This window comes from Lottia gigantea (genome assembly GCF_000327385.1).
Source record: "Lottia gigantea unplaced genomic scaffold LOTGIsca_27, whole genome shotgun sequence".
NCBI lineage: Eukaryota > Metazoa > Mollusca > Gastropoda > Lottiidae > Lottia > Lottia gigantea.
Window position 1 is genome coordinate 172,888 of NW_008708846.1, and position 21,025 is coordinate 193,912.

Genomic DNA, 21,025 nt, shown 5'->3' on the forward strand with positions numbered 1-21,025 from the left:
CTCAAATCATATTCAACAGGTCGCCTAAACTCATATATTATTCTCCAGATTGCCCAAACTCAAATCATATTTAACAGGTCGTCTAAACCTATATATTATTCTCCAGATTGCCCAAACTCAAATCATATTCAACAGGTCGCCTAAACTCATATATTATTCTCCAGATTTCCCAAACACAAATCATATTTAACAGGTCGCCTAAACTCATATATTATTCTCCAGATTTCCCAAACACAAATCATATTCAACAGGTCGCCTAAACTCTTATCTTATTCTCCAGATTGCCCAAACTCAATCATATTCAACGCGTCGCCTAAACTCATGTCAGGGGTGTCAATAAGAAGCAGAGTAGGTGGCTATACAACAAACCATCTTGGAATCCCTATACCATTGTGCTGGAGGCAGGAAAACTGAGACCATATTTGTATTAAGCAAAAGGCCTATCAATCACTACCCTTCGCCCTTCTCTATAACATCAACCTGCAGAATTTTTCTTATCGTTTCAAAGCAATGTCAAATTGTTATCTATTTCTAACATATACAAAATGGCAGATTTCAGTTATTACCAAATATCACTAGTTTTTTTATCGGCCAAATTTCCTTATAATCCCAAGCGGTAATCGGAATTCCAAGTGTCGTCTGCTAGAATATATTCCAAGGAACAAAGTCATGTGACAAACTAGCGGATTCCGTATAAATTCTATGAAACACAATATTTGTTTGAATTTTAACAATGAATTACTCTTAATTTTAACTCTTATTTTGTCAGTCACTATTTTTTTTTGTAAATCATTGTTCTTTGACGGAATTGTCTTTAGTTATAATGAAATATTAATTGACTAATTGACTAATTGTTACGACTTTGGGGCCTATTCAGGTCACAAGGTCACTAAAGTTCAAGGTCAGGATATATGCCCTGAGAAGTTTTCATATAATTCAATCAGGAAAAAAAAGAAGGGAAATCACAATAAGAAATCGGTTACCAAATATTTTTAGCAATCGGATAGTTGACAATAGACATCAAAATTACACAAATTGGATTACCCCTTGAGACCTTGTTTCGATTTAAAGAAAAACACACGCAGTTACTATAGAAGACAATACAAAATTTTCAAATATTAAAAAGCATAATTTTGATCAAAATATCGGTGTTATATATTATTATAAAGAACAGATGAATACCAGTTAGATTTAATCAGAATTTTTGGTGTATCTAAATCAGGTCAATTGAGAGAGCTCTTTAATAGTTAAAATTGCAATTTTCAATCGGCTAAAAACATTGGGCAACACAAATGAATATATCGCTGGATAGATATCATAAAAGGCAATAAATTATGTTCAGGTTACAAGGTCATCAAAGGTCAAGTTCATGAAATATTAGCCTTTGAAGTTTTGGCCATTACTGAAAAAACTTATCTGGAAAAAAAGGAAAACTATTATCAAAATTAAAAAATTGGCTTCCAAATATCTTTTTGCAATCAATTGTGATATCCAAATATCCTAAAATCATGAAAAGTGCTCTATCCCTAGAGGCCTCATTTGAGTTTTACAAAAATTAGACATTTCAATATGGCAGATAATATGTTACTTCCAGTTCGAATTTTATCATGTCAGTAAAGCTATTTTGATTTATTTTCAGCAATAACAAGGCAACAGAAATGTTGAAGAGAGTAACCATTGATTTAATTGATGTAGTGTTATATGATGACAGATTATTTCAACATCGATTTATGGTATTATGTACTCTGTATGACTATCTTTTGGGTATAAATGTTGAAAATGAAAATCGTGAAATGGATGAATTTCAACAGAAGTGTAAGAAAATACTAGATGAAAGACTGTACAGTAGTTACGGTCGTTCATATGGATATGGAGTTTATTCTTCACTTGATTATAGAAAAAAATGGGATGTCAAGGACATTCTAACTGTAAGTACATGAACTGTTTGACCTTTGCCATCTTCTTGATTAAGCCCTGAATGCCAAATTTGTCAATAAGATGTACATAGGAAAAGTATTGGTAACTAATGCAAGATTTCAAAGATATATATTTTCAGTGTTTTTTATAGGAATTGATCTTTGATATCGACAAGATGTCAACATACTTTTTTTTTTACTTGTATGTGATAAAAACTAATTTGGAGTACTTACTTCCAAACAATTATATATAACAACCAATACTGATATATTTTTTGCAGAAATTTCATGATATGATCAGCTTACAACCTATTCCAAAGAAATTAGAATCTATATGGAAAAGAGTATACACAGTTATGTTATCACACTTTTTTTCACAGGTAATGTAAACCGTAAAGGGGTGTCAAATGAATTTTACAAAGGAATGATTAGACTGACTACACCTTGATCAATTTGATTAGTCTGAGTACATCTTGATCATTTTTATACGCCCACATGAAATGTGGAGCGTATATTAGCGTCACCCATGTCCGTCGGTCGGTCTGTCCGTCAACAATTGCTTGTAAAAACTCCACAAGGCACAATTCTTGACTAATTTCGATGAAACTTGGTATGGTTGTTTGTAATTACCCAAGGATGAACCCTATTGAAAATCAGAAAAATCAAAAAATATTTAGTATGAGTTATTGCCCTTGTTCTTGAACGATCGTAAACACTCACGAAGGTGCAGTTCATGATGGATTTTTATGAAACGTGGTGTAAGTGTTTGTTATCACCCAAGGATGAACCCTATCTAAATCAGAAAGATCGAAAAATAATGAGTAGGAGTTATTGCCCTTGTTCTTGAAAACGCGTTCAATTTTAGCTTGTAAACACTCTAGAAGGCACAATTCCTGATGGATGTGGACGAAACTTGGTGTGAGTGTTTGTAATCACCCAAGGTTAAACCCTATCGAAAATCAGAAATGTTGATAAATGTTTAGTATTAGTTATTGCCCTTGTTCTTGAAAACACGTTCAATTTTTAGTTCGTAAACACTCTAGACGGCACAATTCTTGACAGATTTTGATGAAACTTGGCATGAGTGTTGGTTATCACCCATGGATAAACCCTATTGAAAATAAGAAAAATCAAAAAATAATTAGTATGAATTATTGCCCTTGTTCTTGAAAACGCATTCAATTGGCATGATTCTTGCTGGATTTTTACAAAACTTGGTTTTATTATTCAGTACGGCGCTGAAGATTGAATATTCGTCTTCTAGAGTTTTCACGAGCTAAAGATTGAACACGTTTTCAAGAACAAGGGCAATAACTCATACTCAATATTATTCAGTATTGCCCTAAAGAGTTCAAAAGAAGTGTATAACTGAAGGTTGAATATTTCATACTGGTGATTGTTACTGTACTGCTAAATATTTTTGTTCAAAATCAAAGCTGCCAGTGGGCGTATATTACCTTTCCTGGCAAGCTATCTTAACAGTAGTTTTAACTAATGTTTCAACCTTTGTCTTATGTCAGACAGATCCTTTGAATGCAGTTTCAATTGAAGGTGTGACTGTAATTGCCTGAACTTTTGTTTTAATTCAACTGATGTTTTTCTAGTCTATAATTTTGACATCTTCACCTTTCAGTGAAGTTCAGTGGAAACTGATATCCGAACTCAGTGGAAACTAAAATCAGAACTAAACTGTAGTGATAGATCTTCCTTCAAATCTGCTCAGATTAAAGTTTTGCTGTATATGTTATGTAATAAGATTTCACAGAGATTCTTATTAAAAATGTAGTAAAATAAATTGCAGAAAGGAGTACAAGATGTTTATAATGTTTCAGGTGCCAGAGAAAATATGTTTAGATATCTATTGTGAAGAACGAGATGTCGAAAAATATTGTAGTTTGATTCAAGAAAGTCTCAGTGAAAAGGCATTTCAGGAATTTAGTCATGTGTTAGAGGTATTGTACATGTAATTATTTATAACTTAAAGGGGCATTCCTCTATTTTTGTTAAAAAAATTTTGTAAATTATACCTCAAAATATTTCTAAAGTATTGTTAATCAACAACTGAGAGTGCTAAATGTTAATTAAGCAGCTTGACCTAGCTTTGGTGTTTGGCTTTATAATAGCTCAATATTGAAACCTTTAAAATATTTCTCTACAATAAGAAGTTTATTTTACTTAAATGCGTAAAGTAGTTTTTTAGCAGCCTCCAAACAGCATAAAGTACTTAAAAAGTTTACATAAAATTTTTAACTAGTTTTGGCGGTAAAAAATTGAAGGTTGGATTTTTTTATTTAAAACTTACGTAAGGGATAAAGGCCGAAAACTGTACTTTCTGTCAACAGAAGAAACAACTGAGGGGTGTTAACCCGGAAGTTGTTTTTTCTGTTGGCAGAAAGTACAGTTTTCGGCCTTTATCTGTCTTAAAACATAGTATCTATGAGTAAATTTTGTTTGTGAGAGAGACTCAATGTATATCACTTTAAGAATGTAATCTTTTTGAACATTAAATGAGCATGCACACAGCTCACTACTGAATGTTGTTTTAAGACAGTTGTTACTTTAAGAATGTACACTTTTAAACATTCATGCATTCATTCATTGAATAGTTGATGCTTCAAGTGTCAAGATGTCAGGTTCTAGTGATGATGATATATTTATTACCCAAATAAAGACTTGTGAAATAGATGATTATAATTTAGAAACGGATACTGTTCTTAGTGATGCTCTGAATTTGGAGGAAAATTATGTAAAAGAAGCCATATAGTTACCAAACTTTGATTTGAAGTACTCTGATATAAGCGATGTTGAAACACCAAATTTGCCAGAAAATGCCAAGACTTCACTGAGGTTTTCCAAGCCCCTGGACGATTCTGATCTAAAGAATTTGGTTAAAAGTGGTCTTAGTATTAAAACTGACAATAAAACTAGATGGGCAGTTAATTTGTTTAGTATGTGGAAGAAACACAGAAACAATAATAACTCTGAAGAAAAAGGTTTATTTAATCTTTCCAGTCAAGAATTGAATGAGGCGTAAGGAATCCGGTGATAATTATAAACTAAATACTTTGTATGAGATTATTATATCTATACAGCACTACCTTCGTCAGAATGGACGTTTAATAGCCTTTATGGATGATGAAGAATATCAGGGTTTAATAAGTGTTCTGAACAGTAAAATGAAGGAGTTGTCGAGACTTGGACTGGGTATTGATACCAAGAAGTCAGAAGTTATTACAATAGAACAAGAAGAGATTTTATGGAGTAAAGGCTTGTTAGGTGAAAGCAACCCACAGCACTTATTGGATACTCTTCTTTTCTTGTTTGGATTACATTTTGCACTGTGAGCTGCTCAAGAACACAGGAATTTAAGGTTTGGTATGAACACTCAATTGTCTGTTAAGTATGACTTAGAAGGTAAAAAATATCTGCAGTACATAGAAGATGTTTCAAAGACAAACCAAGGTGGTTTAGATCACAGGAAAGTCAGTCCTAAAATGACAAGAGCTTATGAAAATTCTAACCCATTAAGTTGTCCAGTTAGATTATATGAAAAGTATATAGCTCTGCGTCCAAAAAACAGTACAGTAGATGCATTTTATCTACGTCCCAAGAAGATGCCATGCTCTGATGTTTGGTACTGTGATTCTCCTGTAGGAATTCATACCATACAGTCCACTGTTAAACGTTTATGTCAGTCGGCTGGTATAATTGGAAACTTTAGTAATCATTCCCTTCGTGCCACAGCTGCAACTCGTTTATATCAAGCTGGAGTGGACGAGCAATTGATCACTGAAAAGACTGGACACCGATCTAATGCTGTACGAGCATATAAAAGAACAAGTGATGCCCAGCAAGCCTCTGTGAGTTCAGTATTGCATAGTGGTTCCAAAAAACATAAATTGGAAGAATTGGTGGATACAAGCCCAACTAAATTTAAGCAAGAACGTTGCGTTAATGAGGAAACCAGTGACAAAGAACATAAGGAACTCAGAGAGTTCAAACTTTCAATGCCAGGAATGAATTTGTCCATGAAATTTTGATTCATTTGACTGTAGTATTGCTTCAAAAATTGCAATAATATGTTTGTTCTAGTTATCTGAAAATCTGTTCTTTCTTAAGTTTAATAATGTACTATTTTTTCCAAAAACTGTACATTCTTAGGTCAAAGAAAGTACAGTTTTTGGAAGTTGTGAGTAGGTGTTCACAAAAACAGTACATTCTGAAATAATGGCCTAAAACAACAAAGGACTACTGTCTAACTATGTTTTAAAGATATATATGGTACACATTTCTCCAAATTTTGTTGTGTAGGTTTCACAAATTTGAGCAAAAAAAATTTGTTGACAAACAGAAATAGTGTAAAGTCCCTTTAAACTTAAAAGATAAAACCATAGGTGATGTTTTTTTTTAAATTTTAAATTCAACAAAAATATCTTTTTATACAACAACTTGAAAAGTGGCCATCTTTCAGTCTTTAGTATTCAGATGCACATAAAATTTCTAAACAGCAGAATTCTTGACAGACATTGACAAATTGGTGATATCACCTGACCTGAGGGAATTATGTTTGTTGAAAGTGTCGGTGTATCCAGTTGCGTGCCATTTCATTTTCATACGCCCAAATGAAATGGGGGGGCGTATATTGTCGTCATCCATGTCCGTCCGTCCACAATTGCTCGTAAACACTCTACAAGACACAATTCTTGACGGATTTTGACAAAACTTGGTATGAGTGTTCATAATCACCCAAGGATGAACCCTATTGAAAATCAGAAGAATCGAAAAATATTTAGTATGAGTTATTGCCCTTGTTCTTGAAAACGCGTTAAATTTTTAGCTGGTAAACACTCTAGAAGGCACAATTCTTGATGCATTTTGACGAAACTTGTTATGAGTGTTTGTTATCAACCAAGGGTAAACCCTATTGAAAATCAGAAGAATTGAAAACACGTACAATTTTTAGCATGTAAACACTCTAGAAGGGACAATTCTTGACAGATTTTGACGAAGCTTGGCATGAGTGTTTGTTATCACCCAAGAATAAACCCTGTTGAAAATCAGAAAAATCGAAATGTTACTGCTAAATATTTTTATTCAAAATCAAAACTACCAGTGGGCGTATATTACCTTTTCTGGCAAGCTATCTTTTCTCAACTAGTATACAAGTCATCATCCTTCAATGCAAATTTTTGGTCTTAGAAATTAACCCAATTCTAAGTGTGCCTTTAAATAATAACAAAAGACAAACAGGTAGAATATTATTCATACTTTGAGATTAAATAAATGGTTTAGAACAAAATTGTTATTTAATATTTCAGAGTGGATCTTTTGAATTACAAGATACCAAAAGAATTGGAGAACTCTTATCTAAAGCATGGGATCCTTTTTATTCTAAATATGAGTGCAACCCAACATATTTATTTGAATGGAGTCCTTTAAAAAATTATATGGAAGTCTTTGGTAGGTATGGCAAACTATTAAAATAATTCATGAATTTGGTGTTGTTTTTTTTAATATCTTTGATTAATTTTTAAAGAGTAAATAATCAATATTTGGTTAACTTGCTCAATTTTTATGGGTATATTGCCGCCACCCACGTCCGTCCGTCCGTCCGTCCATCCTTCCGTCCAACAGCAGGCCTTTTTGAACACACGTCGGATAGAAAAAAAAGGCCACTTTTTATACGCCCACATGAAATGGGGGGCGTATAATGCTGTCAGCTCATTCCGTCGGTCCGTCTGTCGGTCCGTCCGTTCACAATTGCTCGTAAACACTCTACAAGGCACAATTCTTGACTGATTTCGATGAAACTTGGTATGGTTGTTTGTAATCACCCAAGGATGAACCCTATTGAAAATCAGACAAAACGAAAAAACGCTCTAGAAGGTGCAATTCATGACGGATTTTAATGAAACTTGGTATAAGTGTTCGTTATTGCCCAAGGATAAACCCTATCGAAAATCAGAATAATTATAAAAATATTTAGTATTATTGCCCTTGTTCTTGAAACTGCTTTCAAATTGAGCTCTTAAACACTAAAAGGCATGACTCTTTCTGGGTTTTGACAAAACTTGGTTTTATTATTCAGTCCTGAGATTGAATATTTGCCTTCTAGAGTTTTCACGAGCTAAAAATTGAACATGTTTTCAAGAACGAGGGCAATAACTCATACTCAATATTATTCAGTATTGTGCTAAAGAGTTCAAAGAAGTATATGACTGAAGGTTGAATATTTCATACTGGTGATTGTTACTGTACTGCTAAATATTTATGTTCAAAAGCTGCCAGTGGGCGTATATTATCTTGCCTGGCAAGCTATCTTTAACCGAATAAAGAGGCACACGCTCATGTAAAGGAAGAAAACCCACCATGTTGTATCAACCAAACGAAAACGAGGCCAAGCAGTAACCGCATTTATTGTCCATGACACGATCCGTCCAGTCATTGAAAATAATAGACAATAATATGCTACTATCTTACAAGAAACAGAGGCTGATCGGCAAGTAAACGGCTGATAATCGTAGTTTAAAAACTGCAAAATTACACATGGTATACAAAGGTATTTAATATGAGTAGTTGCTCTTGTTCCTGAAAACGTGTTATGTGATCACAATAGAAAGCTGGTTTCTTGATGGATTTTGATAAAATTTGGTGTCAGTGAGTAAGGATGAACCCTATTGAAAATCAGAAGAATCGAAAAATATTTAATATGAGTTATTGTCCTTGTTCTTAAAAATGTGTTCAATCTTTAGCTCATAAAACTCCAGAAGACAAAATTCTGGACTGATTTAGACGAAACTTGTTGAAAATCTAAATTAAGTCTTTGAATAAAGCTTGTGCAGTATGAAAATGTTACTCGCGAAATATTTCATTTATTGATAGCCGGGCTGCCATTACAATGGTGAGCGTATTACAATGAGCCATATCTATTTTTTTGTAGGTCGAAAAATTTTGTTACTCAAAGTTGTGAAACCTATACACCAAAATCTATAGAAATTTGTCATATATTGTCGTCGCCCCTGTCCGTCTCTGTCTGTCGGTCCGTCTGTCCACAATTGGCTTGTAAAGGCAATAGAGACAACAGTTTTTATCTGATTTGAATGAAATTTGGTGTGATCATTTATATTAATGAGATCTTGGACAAGTTCGAATTTGACGATCTTGCGATGAATGGATTTTTAGTTATTGCCCTTGACTTATGAAAATTGTGTCAATATTTGGTTGTAAACACAATAGACACTACAGTTTTCATCCAATTTAAAGGAAATTTGGTATGAATATTTGTAATGATGAGATCTTGAACAAGTTCGAATTTGGCTATCTTTCGATGAACAGTTTTGAGTTATTGCCCTTGACTTAAGAAAAACGTGTCAAAATTTGTTTGTGAACACAATAGAGAGTACAGTTTTCATCTGATTTAAATGAAATTTGGTATGATCATTTATAATGATGAGATCTTAGTCAAGATTGAATTCAACAATTTTTTGATCAACAGAATTTGAGTTATTGCCCTTGACTTTATAAAAACGCATCAAAATTTTTTGGCGATAGAGGTGAAGGTTTATGTCAGAATTTTTATACACCCACATGGAAATGTGGACGTATATTGCCGCCGCCCCTGTCCTTTGGTCCGTCAACATTTCTTGTGAACACAATAGAGACTACAGTTTTCAACTGATTTCAATGAAATTTGGTGTGATCATTCATATTGATGAGATCTTGGTCCAGTTCGAATTTGATTCTTATTACCCGTTATTATTATCCCTAGATGAACCCTATTGAAAATCAAAAAATGTTTTATAGTAGTTATTGACCTTGTTCTTATAAACGCTTTCAATTTTTAACTCATAAACACTGAAAGGCATGATTCTTGCAAGCTTTTGACAAAACTTGGTTATATTATTCAATATCGCCCCAAAAAGTTCGAAAGAAATGTAAGACTGAAGGTTGAATATAATATACTGGTGATTTTTACTGTACTGCCAAATATTTTTGTTCAAAATCAAAGCTGCCAGTGGGCGTATATAACCCTCCTATCTTTTAAACACAACTTTTACCCTTTGCTAGTGACAGAAAACTATTTGACTCTTTTTTTTCTTTTACAACTATTCTTTTTCAAGTTGGTCAAAAAAAGATGGAGTTTTTAACACAAAAATGCATGGTAGAGCTTACTATGGTATTTTCTAAAATAGAAGATTATTATAGAGGACTATTAAAAGGGGAGATAACAAGAGAGGAAATGATACTGATTACTGAAAAATCAGACAGAATGAAAATTCTTTTTCAAATAGTCGTGAAAGATGAAAAGATAGATTTGGTATTAAATGTACGTCAGAAAGAGATAACTGGTTTACAGGATTATTTTGATCAGCTACAATCAATGTTGAATATTGCCAGATTAGGTAAACATTTTTTTTACACCCATATCTTCCATTGAGTATGGGGAGCTGCAGTGGCTCAGTGATTTAAGACGCTTGCTCGCTAACCTAAAGGTCCAAGGTTCAATCCCAGCATATGTCGAGATGATACCTTTGTATTTCTCAACCCAGTTTCTCCTTGTCAGGGATGCAAGTAAGAGGGACTGACATGCAGTCAGGGCAAATTTCTCTCTTTGTACCCTGCATGGTGTTACCCGTCTTCATTAGCACACATGGCACAGAAAAGTAGTACGTAAAACTCCATTCCTTCCATTTCCATTGTGTATGTATATTGTCAATACCCATAACTGTATATAAGTACAATTCCTTTTCTTAATTAAGCCATCAACATTTTCATTGAATGATAAATATTAATAGTTTGATAATTAATTAGAACAGTTTGCAACAATCACAAGAATATTTCAATATTTGGGGTTTTGGGATGACAAAATGCAGAGTTATTAAACTTGCTTACAAATGATGAAATTGAAATGTCTCCTTTAGTTTTCAACTGATTTTTAATAAAAACACAAATTGGCATGTAGGCTGGTAATCTGAAAATTATAAAATATTTAAATATGTCAAATCTAGCTTGTGAACAGGATAGATATTACAGTAAATGTTTATATTATGATGTATGTCAACTAGACACTACAGTTTTGAATTGAAATCAATGACAACTTGATGTTGATGAGTCCAACTTGAGTAATTTTCCCATGCTAGGCTTTCAAGTTGTTCTTCTGTACAGATGGTTAACTGTGCATTTTTTCTGTATTGTTTTTATATGCCCCTTTTTTTTATGTGTACATAATTGTGGGAGGCTCCTTTTGTCTATTACCTATTATCTACATGTTTGATATGATTGTATGTAGTTACATAAACAGAAATAATACATTTGAATGTTTCATTGTAGGAATACCTTCAGTGTTAGACTGATTTTAGAATAGATTTTCTTTTTCCTCGAATTGTATCAAGTTGACATATTTGAACGTGATCCTCTATCTTTATATTTACAGTTTTTAAAGATGATAATCAGTTTAGTGAAGAGTACCATACAGTGATTACAGACTCCCCTGATAAGCCATTAAACCAACTTTATACAACTCTGGTAGAATTTGAAAATGTTGACTTAGACAATTATACACCATCTATCAATCCTCTCCATCTCCCTCAATCTCTATTAGACATCCTACCAAATATTCACACTCTAGAAGATAGTCAGCTCTTTCTTAATGTATGGAAAGAAAATGCAAGAAAGGAAGAAGATGGAAATTTATTTGAAAGAATTGAAACAGCATGGAATAATTCATATAAAGAATGGATGCAATTTCGCAAAGATTTTGAATCGGGCAACATTTCTTTCCAAAATTTTGGGAAATATGTCTTTTTTTTGGAGAATGAGAAACATTTAAAGTCTGAGCTAGATAAAGTCTTTCAAAATGAAGAATTGATACAGGAGAGATGGAAACAATATGAAACTTTTGAAACTATAACAACTTGTCAAAGAGCGAGTACTGTCATTATGGATATTAAGGATATGTTGAAAATGACTGTTGATTTTTCCATATGCACAAAAATAAAATCAATAGTAAGTTATGTACCATCTTATTGATGCTTTAAGTTTTATTAAAACCTTTTAGGTTGATTGATGATATCTTGAATGAAAGATTTTTGGTTAAAGTTAAAGGGACAGGTTTGCTGGTTTCAGTGGTTGATTTGAAAATATGTAAATAGTCCTCAGAAGTACTAGAAATGTATAAAAACTTTCTTTTTCTATATGTCTTTTCAAAGTATGACAGAATCTCAAGAAAAGTCATTTTAACTTTCAAACGCGAATAATTCTGGACACAGACTGAAAACAGGTCAGTTGTCTGTAGATCGCATCAAATTTCGGTAATAACATGATTCAATTTCTGTTTTAATATTTCTAATTCTGGACACACCTACACTTGTCATAAGAAAATAGAATTATACAGTTATATAGTTAGAACACTTAAAAGTTATGAAAATGAATGACGTTTGTTGTGGTCTGACAAATTGTTAAAGTGTTAAATTGTCTCCGATTAGATATGTGCTTGTCCATTCATTGAACGCAACATCTTTGATTGGATATTGACATAACTTGGCGTGGCTATGTATAGTTATAAATTTTCTGCACTATTTAAGCCCTGTATAAAGCATGAAGCATATCTATTACATGCTGCTTACGTGATACTTCACAGGTATCTAAATAGGAAGGGACATAACTAGTTATGTTTCAACTATGGGGAAATTTAATAAACTGCACAAATTTTTTCGGGAAAGGAAGTGTTTGAATAAACGATGTCCAACTGTATATCAATGTGAACTGGACTGTGTTCCATTTACTTACATACGAACATAGTCTTGTGAATGCAATATAGGGAGATTATCATTTTTTAATGCATTTTTTTTTTTGGCTATTGCAAAATTCTACTTCTGTATTAGTAAGCATAATTGGATTAGAGATGTTCTGTTAAAAGTTGCCATGACTTTAGGTGACTGATAACTGCTATAAACTGTAAGCTGTGTGTTGATATTATTAGCTGAACAGGAATTTCCCTGGATGTTATTTCATTTTCTCTCTTTATTTATAGGGAGCTAACAATAAATTAGCCATGAAGGAAATAGATGTATCATTATTGAATATGGTTGGTAAAATGAAGGAGTTAGGGAAAGAGAAACTTGAGTTGTTACAAAGCTTTAGAAAGTCTGAGAGTGTAGTGAATTGGTTGAAAGAAACTATGAAAGGTATGATGTCAGTCTCCTGACAATTTTTTCTTGAATTCCACAGATTTTAAGGAGAGACAAAACATTGTTATGCAATTGTATTTATGTTTTCAGGTATTGTGTGAGTAGATTTAAGCTTACTCACATTAGTAAATCAATATTTGGGTGATTCATGGTAACTTTTACTCAAAAATATGACAGCAAATGACTTCATATCTGGTTATATCAAATTATTTCCTGAATAATAAAATAACATTCTTTTTATGTTGACACAACATTATAAGACAGCAGAACTTGAGCACCTAAAACGTAAAATGAACCAACAAACGGCCTATCATGATAGTTCTGCTAGCGCTCTGTTACTTACCATAGTAATAATTAATTACCAGAACTATGTCAGTAATTGTCAGTAACTTGTTTGAATTCTGAACAAATGTTTTGAGCTTTTGTTGAATAACAAAATTTTATGAAACACTTTCCCTCCTCAACCAATCAACATACAATATCTATATTTGAACCTTGTGGTCATGTTAGACAAAAGTCATGTGATAAAGCAGCATGTGCAATGTTTACCTTGGACAATGTTCATCATGCGAGGTTAATGAAAACATAAACACTTAACAATGATTTTTGTTTTAAACAGATCAATATCAGTTGTCTGATTTTGGCTTAAAGGTGGTTACTGTTTGAAGTCTACCAAAAGCGTTTCAATGGAAAACCTAACTGACATGATTTTGCTAAAAAGAAAAGACCCTCGTAACAGCCTAGGCTACATGATGCTATTTAAGAAATAACATGATTTTTATGATATTACTTTTTTATTTCATTTCAGATGGACTCAAAGAATTAAAAGTTTTTGTTGATTTAGCGTTTATATCTGCTGGTGAGGGTGATCTAGAAATAGATCGTGTCAACTGTTTCCATACTGTAACATCTACTTTTGCACCATTGATATTTGATTTGACTGCTAAAAGTAACTTTGAAACATTCATGGGGAAGTGTGATATGATATTTAAAGACATGGACTCTGATGGTCTTAAAAAACTCTCAGAAAAATTGGTAAATGACTAAAAATTTAGATTAAAGTTAAAATAAGTTCAAACAGCTCAATTTCATTTCATTTCAATCATAATTTCAAACTGAAGTTGAAAATTGTAAACCTACAGTGTAAACTTCAGTAGAATAGTGCTGTAAAACTCAAACGGTTTCTGTTCAAACTTAACATTGTTTACTGTTGTCTGAGCTTTGTTCAAATGGCAGTAAAATGAAACATCTAGTTAAAACTTCATTCAGAAAACATGGACTGATCAAAATTTCATGTACATACCTCATGTCCTATCTTATTGTATTATCAGTTGGATACTAATAGACAGTTAGAATGGTTTAAAGCTGTAAGACAGTCCCATGGTTCAGTGGAAGTAACATCTTTAGAACAAGCTGAAATGATTGTGTCTCATGGTATATACAAGATTAACCCTCCAACAAAATCAAGACAGACTAAACTAGTAAGATTTCTTCCTTTTAAAATGGTATTCACCTCTTTTCCACATCCACATATACGCCCACATGAATATGTGCCCCTGTCTGTCGGTCCGTCGGTCCGTCCGTCAACACTATAGAGCACTATAGAGACTACAGTTTTTATCTGATTTTGATAAAACTTGGTGAGATGCTTTAGATTAATAAGATCTCGGTCAAGTTCGAATTTGACATATTATCGATGAACGTTTTTTGAGATATTGCCCTTGACTTAGAACGCCTTGAAATTTGTTAAAATTGAAGCTACAGTTTTCAACCGATTCTGATGAAACTTGGTGTGATCATTGGAATTGATAAGATCTCGGACAAGTTCTAACTTGACGCATTTTCGATGAACGGTTTTTGAGTTATTGCCCTTGACTTTGTTAAAACGCGTCGAAATTTGTTAAAAATAGTTCGTGAGCAGGATTGAAGCTACAGTTTTCAACTGATTCTGATGAAACTTGGTGTGATCATTGGAATTGATAAGAACTCGGACAGGTTCTAACTTGACGCATTTTCGATAAAATGTTTTTGAGTTAATGCCATTAACTTACGAAAAACGCGTTAAAATTTGTTTGTGAGCACAATACAAGCTACAGTTTTCAACCGATTCCGATGAAACTTGATGTTTTAACAAGAGATATTCTTGATGAACATTTTGTGAGTTATTGCCCTTGACTTTGTAAACACACGCCAAAAGTTGTTTTTTGCCCTTGATTAGAGCTGTGTGATTTAATTGTTTGTTGTATTTGGGTTCTTGATATTGATTTTAAAAAATTTTGTGGAATTATTCAGCATAAATAATTTCTTCAATATGAGAAAATTTGTACTTTAGTCACTAAAGACTGTTTTATTATTTCTGACAGCTGACAGTGGGCGTATGTTACCTTGCAACGCAAGCTATCTTATTTTTAATTTAGTGACATCAGTAAGGGTCTAAAGGCACTGCACTTGAACATTCTTCCATTTGATGACACTACAAGCCAATTAAAATTCTTACCTCTCTAACGCTTTGATTTTTAAGACTCAAACGAAATGTGTATTCAGATGATAAACTACATGTAGTCTAATGTTTCTCAGAATACCACTTTTGTTTGCATTTAAATGAGACTGATGGTTTAAATAAAAAAATATTTGTAGGAAATTCAAACAGTTTTGTCATTGAACGTGTCAAGCAATGCGGGTGAGAAAGAAATGTTAAATGATGGTAAATATTCTTTTGAAAAGTTAATGGACTTGCAAAGTCGTCTCATGTTGGTTGCTGGACAAGCTGAAAAAGGAAGAGAAAGAGTTGAAGCATTCACATCGGTAAGCCTTACGTTATATATGAAAAAAAGCGTTGGTAAAAAATGTGATGTTTGTTGGTTAACATGCAATTAATACCAATTTTTATACGCCCACATGAAATGGGGGGGCGTATATTGCCATCACCCATGTCAGTCCGTCCGTCCACAATTTTGACAAAACATGGTGTGATTGTTCGTAATCACCCAAGGATGAACCCTATTGAAAATCAGAAGAATCGAAAAATATTTAGTATGAGTTATTGCCCTTGTTTATGAAAACGCTTTCAATTTTTAGCTCGTAAACACTCTAGAAGGCACAATTCTTGGCGGATTTTGACGAAACTTGGCATGAATGTTTGTTATCACCCAAGGATCAAACCTATTGAAAATCAGAAAAATATTAAGTATGAGTTATTGCCCTTGTTCTTGAAAACTTGTTCAATTTTTAGCTCGTAAACATTCTATAAGGCTCAATTCTTGACAGATATTGAAGAAACTTGGTGAAATTGTTTATTATCACCCATGGATGAACCCTATTTGATTTTGACAAAACTTCGATGAACGGTTTTTGAGTTATTGCCCTTGACTTGGGAAAAACAGGTCAAAATTTGTTTGTGAACACAATAGAGACTACATTTTTTAACTGATTTTAATGAAATTTGGTGTGAGACATTTATATTGATGAGATCTTGGTCAAGTTGGAATTTGACGATCTTTCTATGAACGGTTTTTGAGTTATTGCCCTTGACTTGGGAAAAACGCGTCAAAATTTGTTTGTGAACACAACAGAGACTACATTTTTCAACTGAGTTTAATAAAATTTGGTGTGATCATATATATATGATAAAATCTTGGTCAAGTTCAAATTTGATCTTTCGATGAACGGTTTTTGAGTTATTGCCATTGACTTACAAAAAACGCGTCAAAATTTGAATAGAGACTACAGTTCTCAACTGATTTTAATGAAATATGGTGTGATCATTTATATTGATGAGATGTTGGACAAGTTCGAACTTGATGATATTTCGTTTTTTTAGTAATTGCCATTGACTTAGGAAAAACCCGTCAAAATTTGTTTGTGAACACAATAGAGACTACAGTTTTCAATTGATTTTAATGAAATATGGTGTGATCATTTATATTGAAGAGATCTTGGTCAAGTTCAAATTTGATGACTTTTTGATGAACGGTTTTTGAGTTATTGCCCTTGACTTAAGAAACACGCGTCAAAATTTGTTTGTGAACACATAAGAGACTACAGTTTTAAACTGATTTTTTATATTGATGAGAAAATTTGATGTATTTGGGTCATTGATATTGATTTTTAAAAATTTGTTGGAATTTCTCAGTATGAATAACTGTCAGTAAATATATATATCATTGAATTAAAAATATCAAAATTTTTTTAATATCCGAAAATTCATACTTTAGTCACTAAAAACTGTTTTAACATTTCTGACAGCTGCCAGTGGGCGTATGTTACCTTGCCTGGCAAGCTATCTTTCCTAAAAGTGAATACATAATATTCTTTACTACATATGGTTTAAATCTTCTGATGGTAGTGTTATTAATAAAAACATCAAGGATTGGAAAGTTCATAAATGGTTGAAAACCAGTTTTAAAGAACAATGACCTTATTATTGAAAGTTTTTAATGATTAGCATTTATACTTCCTAGTAATGAGCCATAATGAATGAGTCTGTATAATCTTTTCACTGCTAACTATTATGGCACACTATTTTAATTTTAGACCTTAGATGGAGCTGTAAGATTAGCCAAGACTTATGTGAAATTGTGTAGTGATGGTTGTGTGTTTTTTAACTCCTGGAGAGCTGAATTTCTATGTGACGACACCACAGCAAATTGTGCCCGTCTGGTTTTTGGTAATAATCATCTGCTAACTGGACACAGACATCCTGACACTGTGGAAACATTTGTTGCTCAGGTTGCCAATTTTCTGGAAGAATGTCATGAAGATTGGCTGTCCTATCTTAGAAAGAAAAGGCAGGAATATTTAGAATTAAACTATTACACTGTTGAACAGTTAGTTTTTCTGCAACAAGAGATTATCAAAGTGGGAACAGACGAACCAAATAAACTGATATATCCGCTCTTATCTTTTTTAAAAGAAGACTGTTGTGAGAAAGATTTGCAAGAAGCTATGAAATCGGCACAAGAAGAAGTTCTTAATAAAGACAAGAAAGAGGAAAAACCAGTTGACCCTATTGTGTGTTCTGATGAAGAAATTCAAATGAAGTTTATAGATGCTATGGAAAATAATGGGTTCACCAGAGAACTTGCTCTACAAGCTTATATAGCAGTAAATGATAAAGAAGACATTGATGCTGGTAAGATAAAATAATCAAAACTGTGTTCAATATTTACTTGATATTCTAGAAAGGAATCGTTCAAATGTGTTGAATGTGTTTGACATCAGGCATTGATGCGATATAAAGAGAGAAAAGGTTGGATCATAATAATTGTAATCTGAGGTCCTAATTGTTTATGGAAGGCATTAATTGTTGTTAGTTCTTGTGCCAGATTATGAGGATGGTAATCCCTGTTGTTGATCTGTTTATTGTATGTAGAACAAACCTTACACTAAAAATAATTTATTTCAAACATATCAAAGTTATTAATTATTCTTATAAAGAAGTATGGTGTTTTGGCATATATTAGTCTGCATGTATAGAAAGCTATAATTCACCATATTTATTCAGGACTAGGATACTGTTTGGACCATGTAGATAGTATTGAAGAAAGTTGTATTGATGATGAAGAAGATACCAGTAGAAGATTTGCAGGATGGAGTACTGGAGCTGGATCAATAGAAAATAATATCGGACATTTGCTGAAAAATATACCAAGATCAGATAGGTAATTTCAGAGTTTTTTAATAATATTTTCTCAATTTTCAATGAAAACTGAGTTATCAGTTTGTTATCGAAATGTCAATATTTTTTTTTTTTTTTTTTTTTTTTTTTTTTTTTTTTCGATTTTTACACACCTTCCTGAGCTTAGACTACAATAGTTGCAGCAACCATTCAACATTCACGAACCTTAGATATAGGCGACGATGTGCATAAATATATTTTGGATCTTTTTTGCAAAACCGGAAGTGCCACAGTTCAATATGTGCAAGAATAGTTAATCGGCTCTAGAAGTCGTATTTTTCGGTCGATTTTCTTTGGGTTTGCATTTTTGGAATCTACTGTTAAAATCTGAAAGAATAGCAGTTTCAAAATTCGAAAATTTGTCGCAGACATTCTTTTTGCCAAATTTTGCATTTTTTCATTTTTTTTGCTTTTTGTCTGATTAATCTGAAAAAAATTGAGCAAAGACAGTTTAAGAAAGTAAACAAAATGGTACAGTAAAAATTTCAATTTCACTTCCGGTTTAAACAGGAAATTGATGTTCACTTCCAGTTGAATATCTTCCGGTGTAATTTGTATAGGACAAAAAAATTTATGCTGATAGATAGACAAAGTTATGACAAAAAAACGAAGAAAAAATAATCCGGAACAGACGTGAAACTTTGGCCGCTATTTTGATTTCCCTGAAACTCTTCGATTTTTATTCAGCCAATATGGCTGAACCGAATTTCAAAATTTTGGTGTCAAATGAAAGAACATAAAAATTGAGAGAGATCGCAGGAAGCCGATTTTTGAATTTCGATTTTGCTTTTTTGCAATTTGCGATTGAATTTTTTCAATATTTGATGGCGTATATCTCATGACCTTGACCTTTGATGACCTTGACCTGTATAGGGTCAAAGGTCATTGACCTTGGCTATCATTTGATACTTTGACCTTTGACCTCCGACATGTACTTCCGGTTTTATAGCTATCCGTAATAAGCCAAATTCGCAACTTTGGACTGCTCTAGCACGTGACCTAATTAACCTAGAGGGTTAATTTTTTCTGTTTTGTAATGTGCTTCTCATGCACTTTACATAGATATAGAACAATTGCTTTTTTAAAGCAAAATTGAAATTCGTGATTTTTTCAAATTTGAGTTTAGTTTTACCATACCGTGTCTTTTTGATCTTCGTGTATGTATATCTTATGACCTATTCTATGTAGAACCTTGATATTTGGAATACAACTAGACACTGTGAATATGAATTCACCTATGACAAAAAAATTGGGGTGGGCGTGGCAAATCCGGGTTGAATTACTAATTGTTTACATTTTGCGGCTGGGGCATAACTCGTATAGGAGACGTTTGTTCAAAAAGGGACTTTGCACACAATTACCTCATCCTTTTGGCCAGTATGTAATAACAGCTCAGTTGTTTCAGCTTTATAGTTCCAAAAAAGGAACGGGTTTTAACATTTGGATATTTTCAAAATTCGATTTTGACCTTCATTGACATTTGTTGACCTATATCTTTTGACCTGAATAATGTAGAAGCTTGAAATTTAAAACACAACGTAACATTTGGAATATCAATTGCCCTATGCAAAAAAATTAAGGTGGGCGTGGCACATCCGGGTAATATTACTCATTATTGATATTTTTGGCCAGGAGCATAACTCGCAAAGTATACATTTGTTCAAAATGGAACTTTACATACAATTATCTCATGAATTGAGCCACTTTGTCTTAGAAGTTCGGTTGTTTCCGCTTCTTAGTTCAAAAAAAGGAACAGGTTTTGGAAATTCAAAATTTTCAATTTTTGACCTTGACCTTTGACGACCTGACCTTTATTGGGTCAAAGGTCATTGACGTTGTCTATTAGTTTATGCTTTCATATTTGACCTCTGACGTCTACTTTCGCTTTTATAGCTGTCCAAAAACATCCAAATTCGCAACTTTGGACTGCTCTAGCACGTGACCTAATTAACCTAGAGAGTAAATTTTTTCGGTTTCCTAATGTGCTTCTTGTGTACTTTACATAGATATATAACAATCGTTTTTTTAAAGCAAAATTGAAATTTGTGATTTTTTCAAATTTGAGTTTTTTTTTTTAACAATATTTGCGACTTTTTGAGCTTGGTATATGTATATCTTATGACCTATTCTATGTAGAACCTTGATATTTGGAATACAACTAGACACTTTGAATATGAATTCACCTATGACAAAAAAACTTATGTGGGCGTGGCACATCCGGGTTAAATTACTAATTGTTTACA

General features: G+C 32.8%; 3 protein-coding genes across 3 annotated transcripts in view; all 3 read left to right on the forward strand.

Annotated features, from left to right (window-relative positions):
• Positions 1-545: 545 nt before the first annotated feature.
• On the forward strand, positions 546-5,260 carry LOTGIDRAFT_160951 (hypothetical protein; the record flags this gene model as incomplete). The annotated part of the gene is made up of 5 exons (XM_009056211.1): positions 546-616; positions 1,640-1,928; positions 2,198-2,296; positions 3,749-3,868; positions 5,009-5,260. The coding sequence occupies 5 exons, from the start codon at positions 546-548 to the stop codon at positions 5,258-5,260; spliced, it is 831 nt and encodes a 276-aa protein (XP_009054459.1).
• A 150-nt stretch (positions 5,261-5,410) lies between these two features.
• Positions 5,411-8,054, forward strand: LOTGIDRAFT_160952 (hypothetical protein; the record flags this gene model as incomplete). Its single annotated transcript, XM_009056212.1, has 3 exons — positions 5,411-5,776; positions 7,235-7,376; positions 8,005-8,054. 3 exons carry the CDS (start codon positions 5,411-5,413, stop codon positions 8,052-8,054), a joined length of 558 nt encoding a protein of 185 aa, XP_009054460.1.
• A 1,996-nt stretch (positions 8,055-10,050) lies between these two features.
• LOTGIDRAFT_232244 (hypothetical protein) overlaps positions 10,051-21,025 on the forward strand; it is a gene marked incomplete at its 5' end in the record, with an annotated part of 88,511 nt that continues 77,536 nt past the window's right edge. The window contains 8 exons of the mRNA XM_009056213.1: positions 10,051-10,318; positions 11,350-11,921; positions 12,949-13,102; positions 13,914-14,140; positions 14,437-14,586; positions 15,743-15,910; positions 17,639-18,236; positions 18,609-18,765. Coding sequence (XP_009054461.1) covers positions 10,051-10,318; positions 11,350-11,921; positions 12,949-13,102; positions 13,914-14,140; positions 14,437-14,586; positions 15,743-15,910; positions 17,639-18,236; positions 18,609-18,765 — 2,294 coding nt within the window. The remainder of the gene's footprint in view (positions 10,319-11,349; positions 11,922-12,948; positions 13,103-13,913; positions 14,141-14,436; positions 14,587-15,742; positions 15,911-17,638; positions 18,237-18,608; positions 18,766-21,025) is intronic.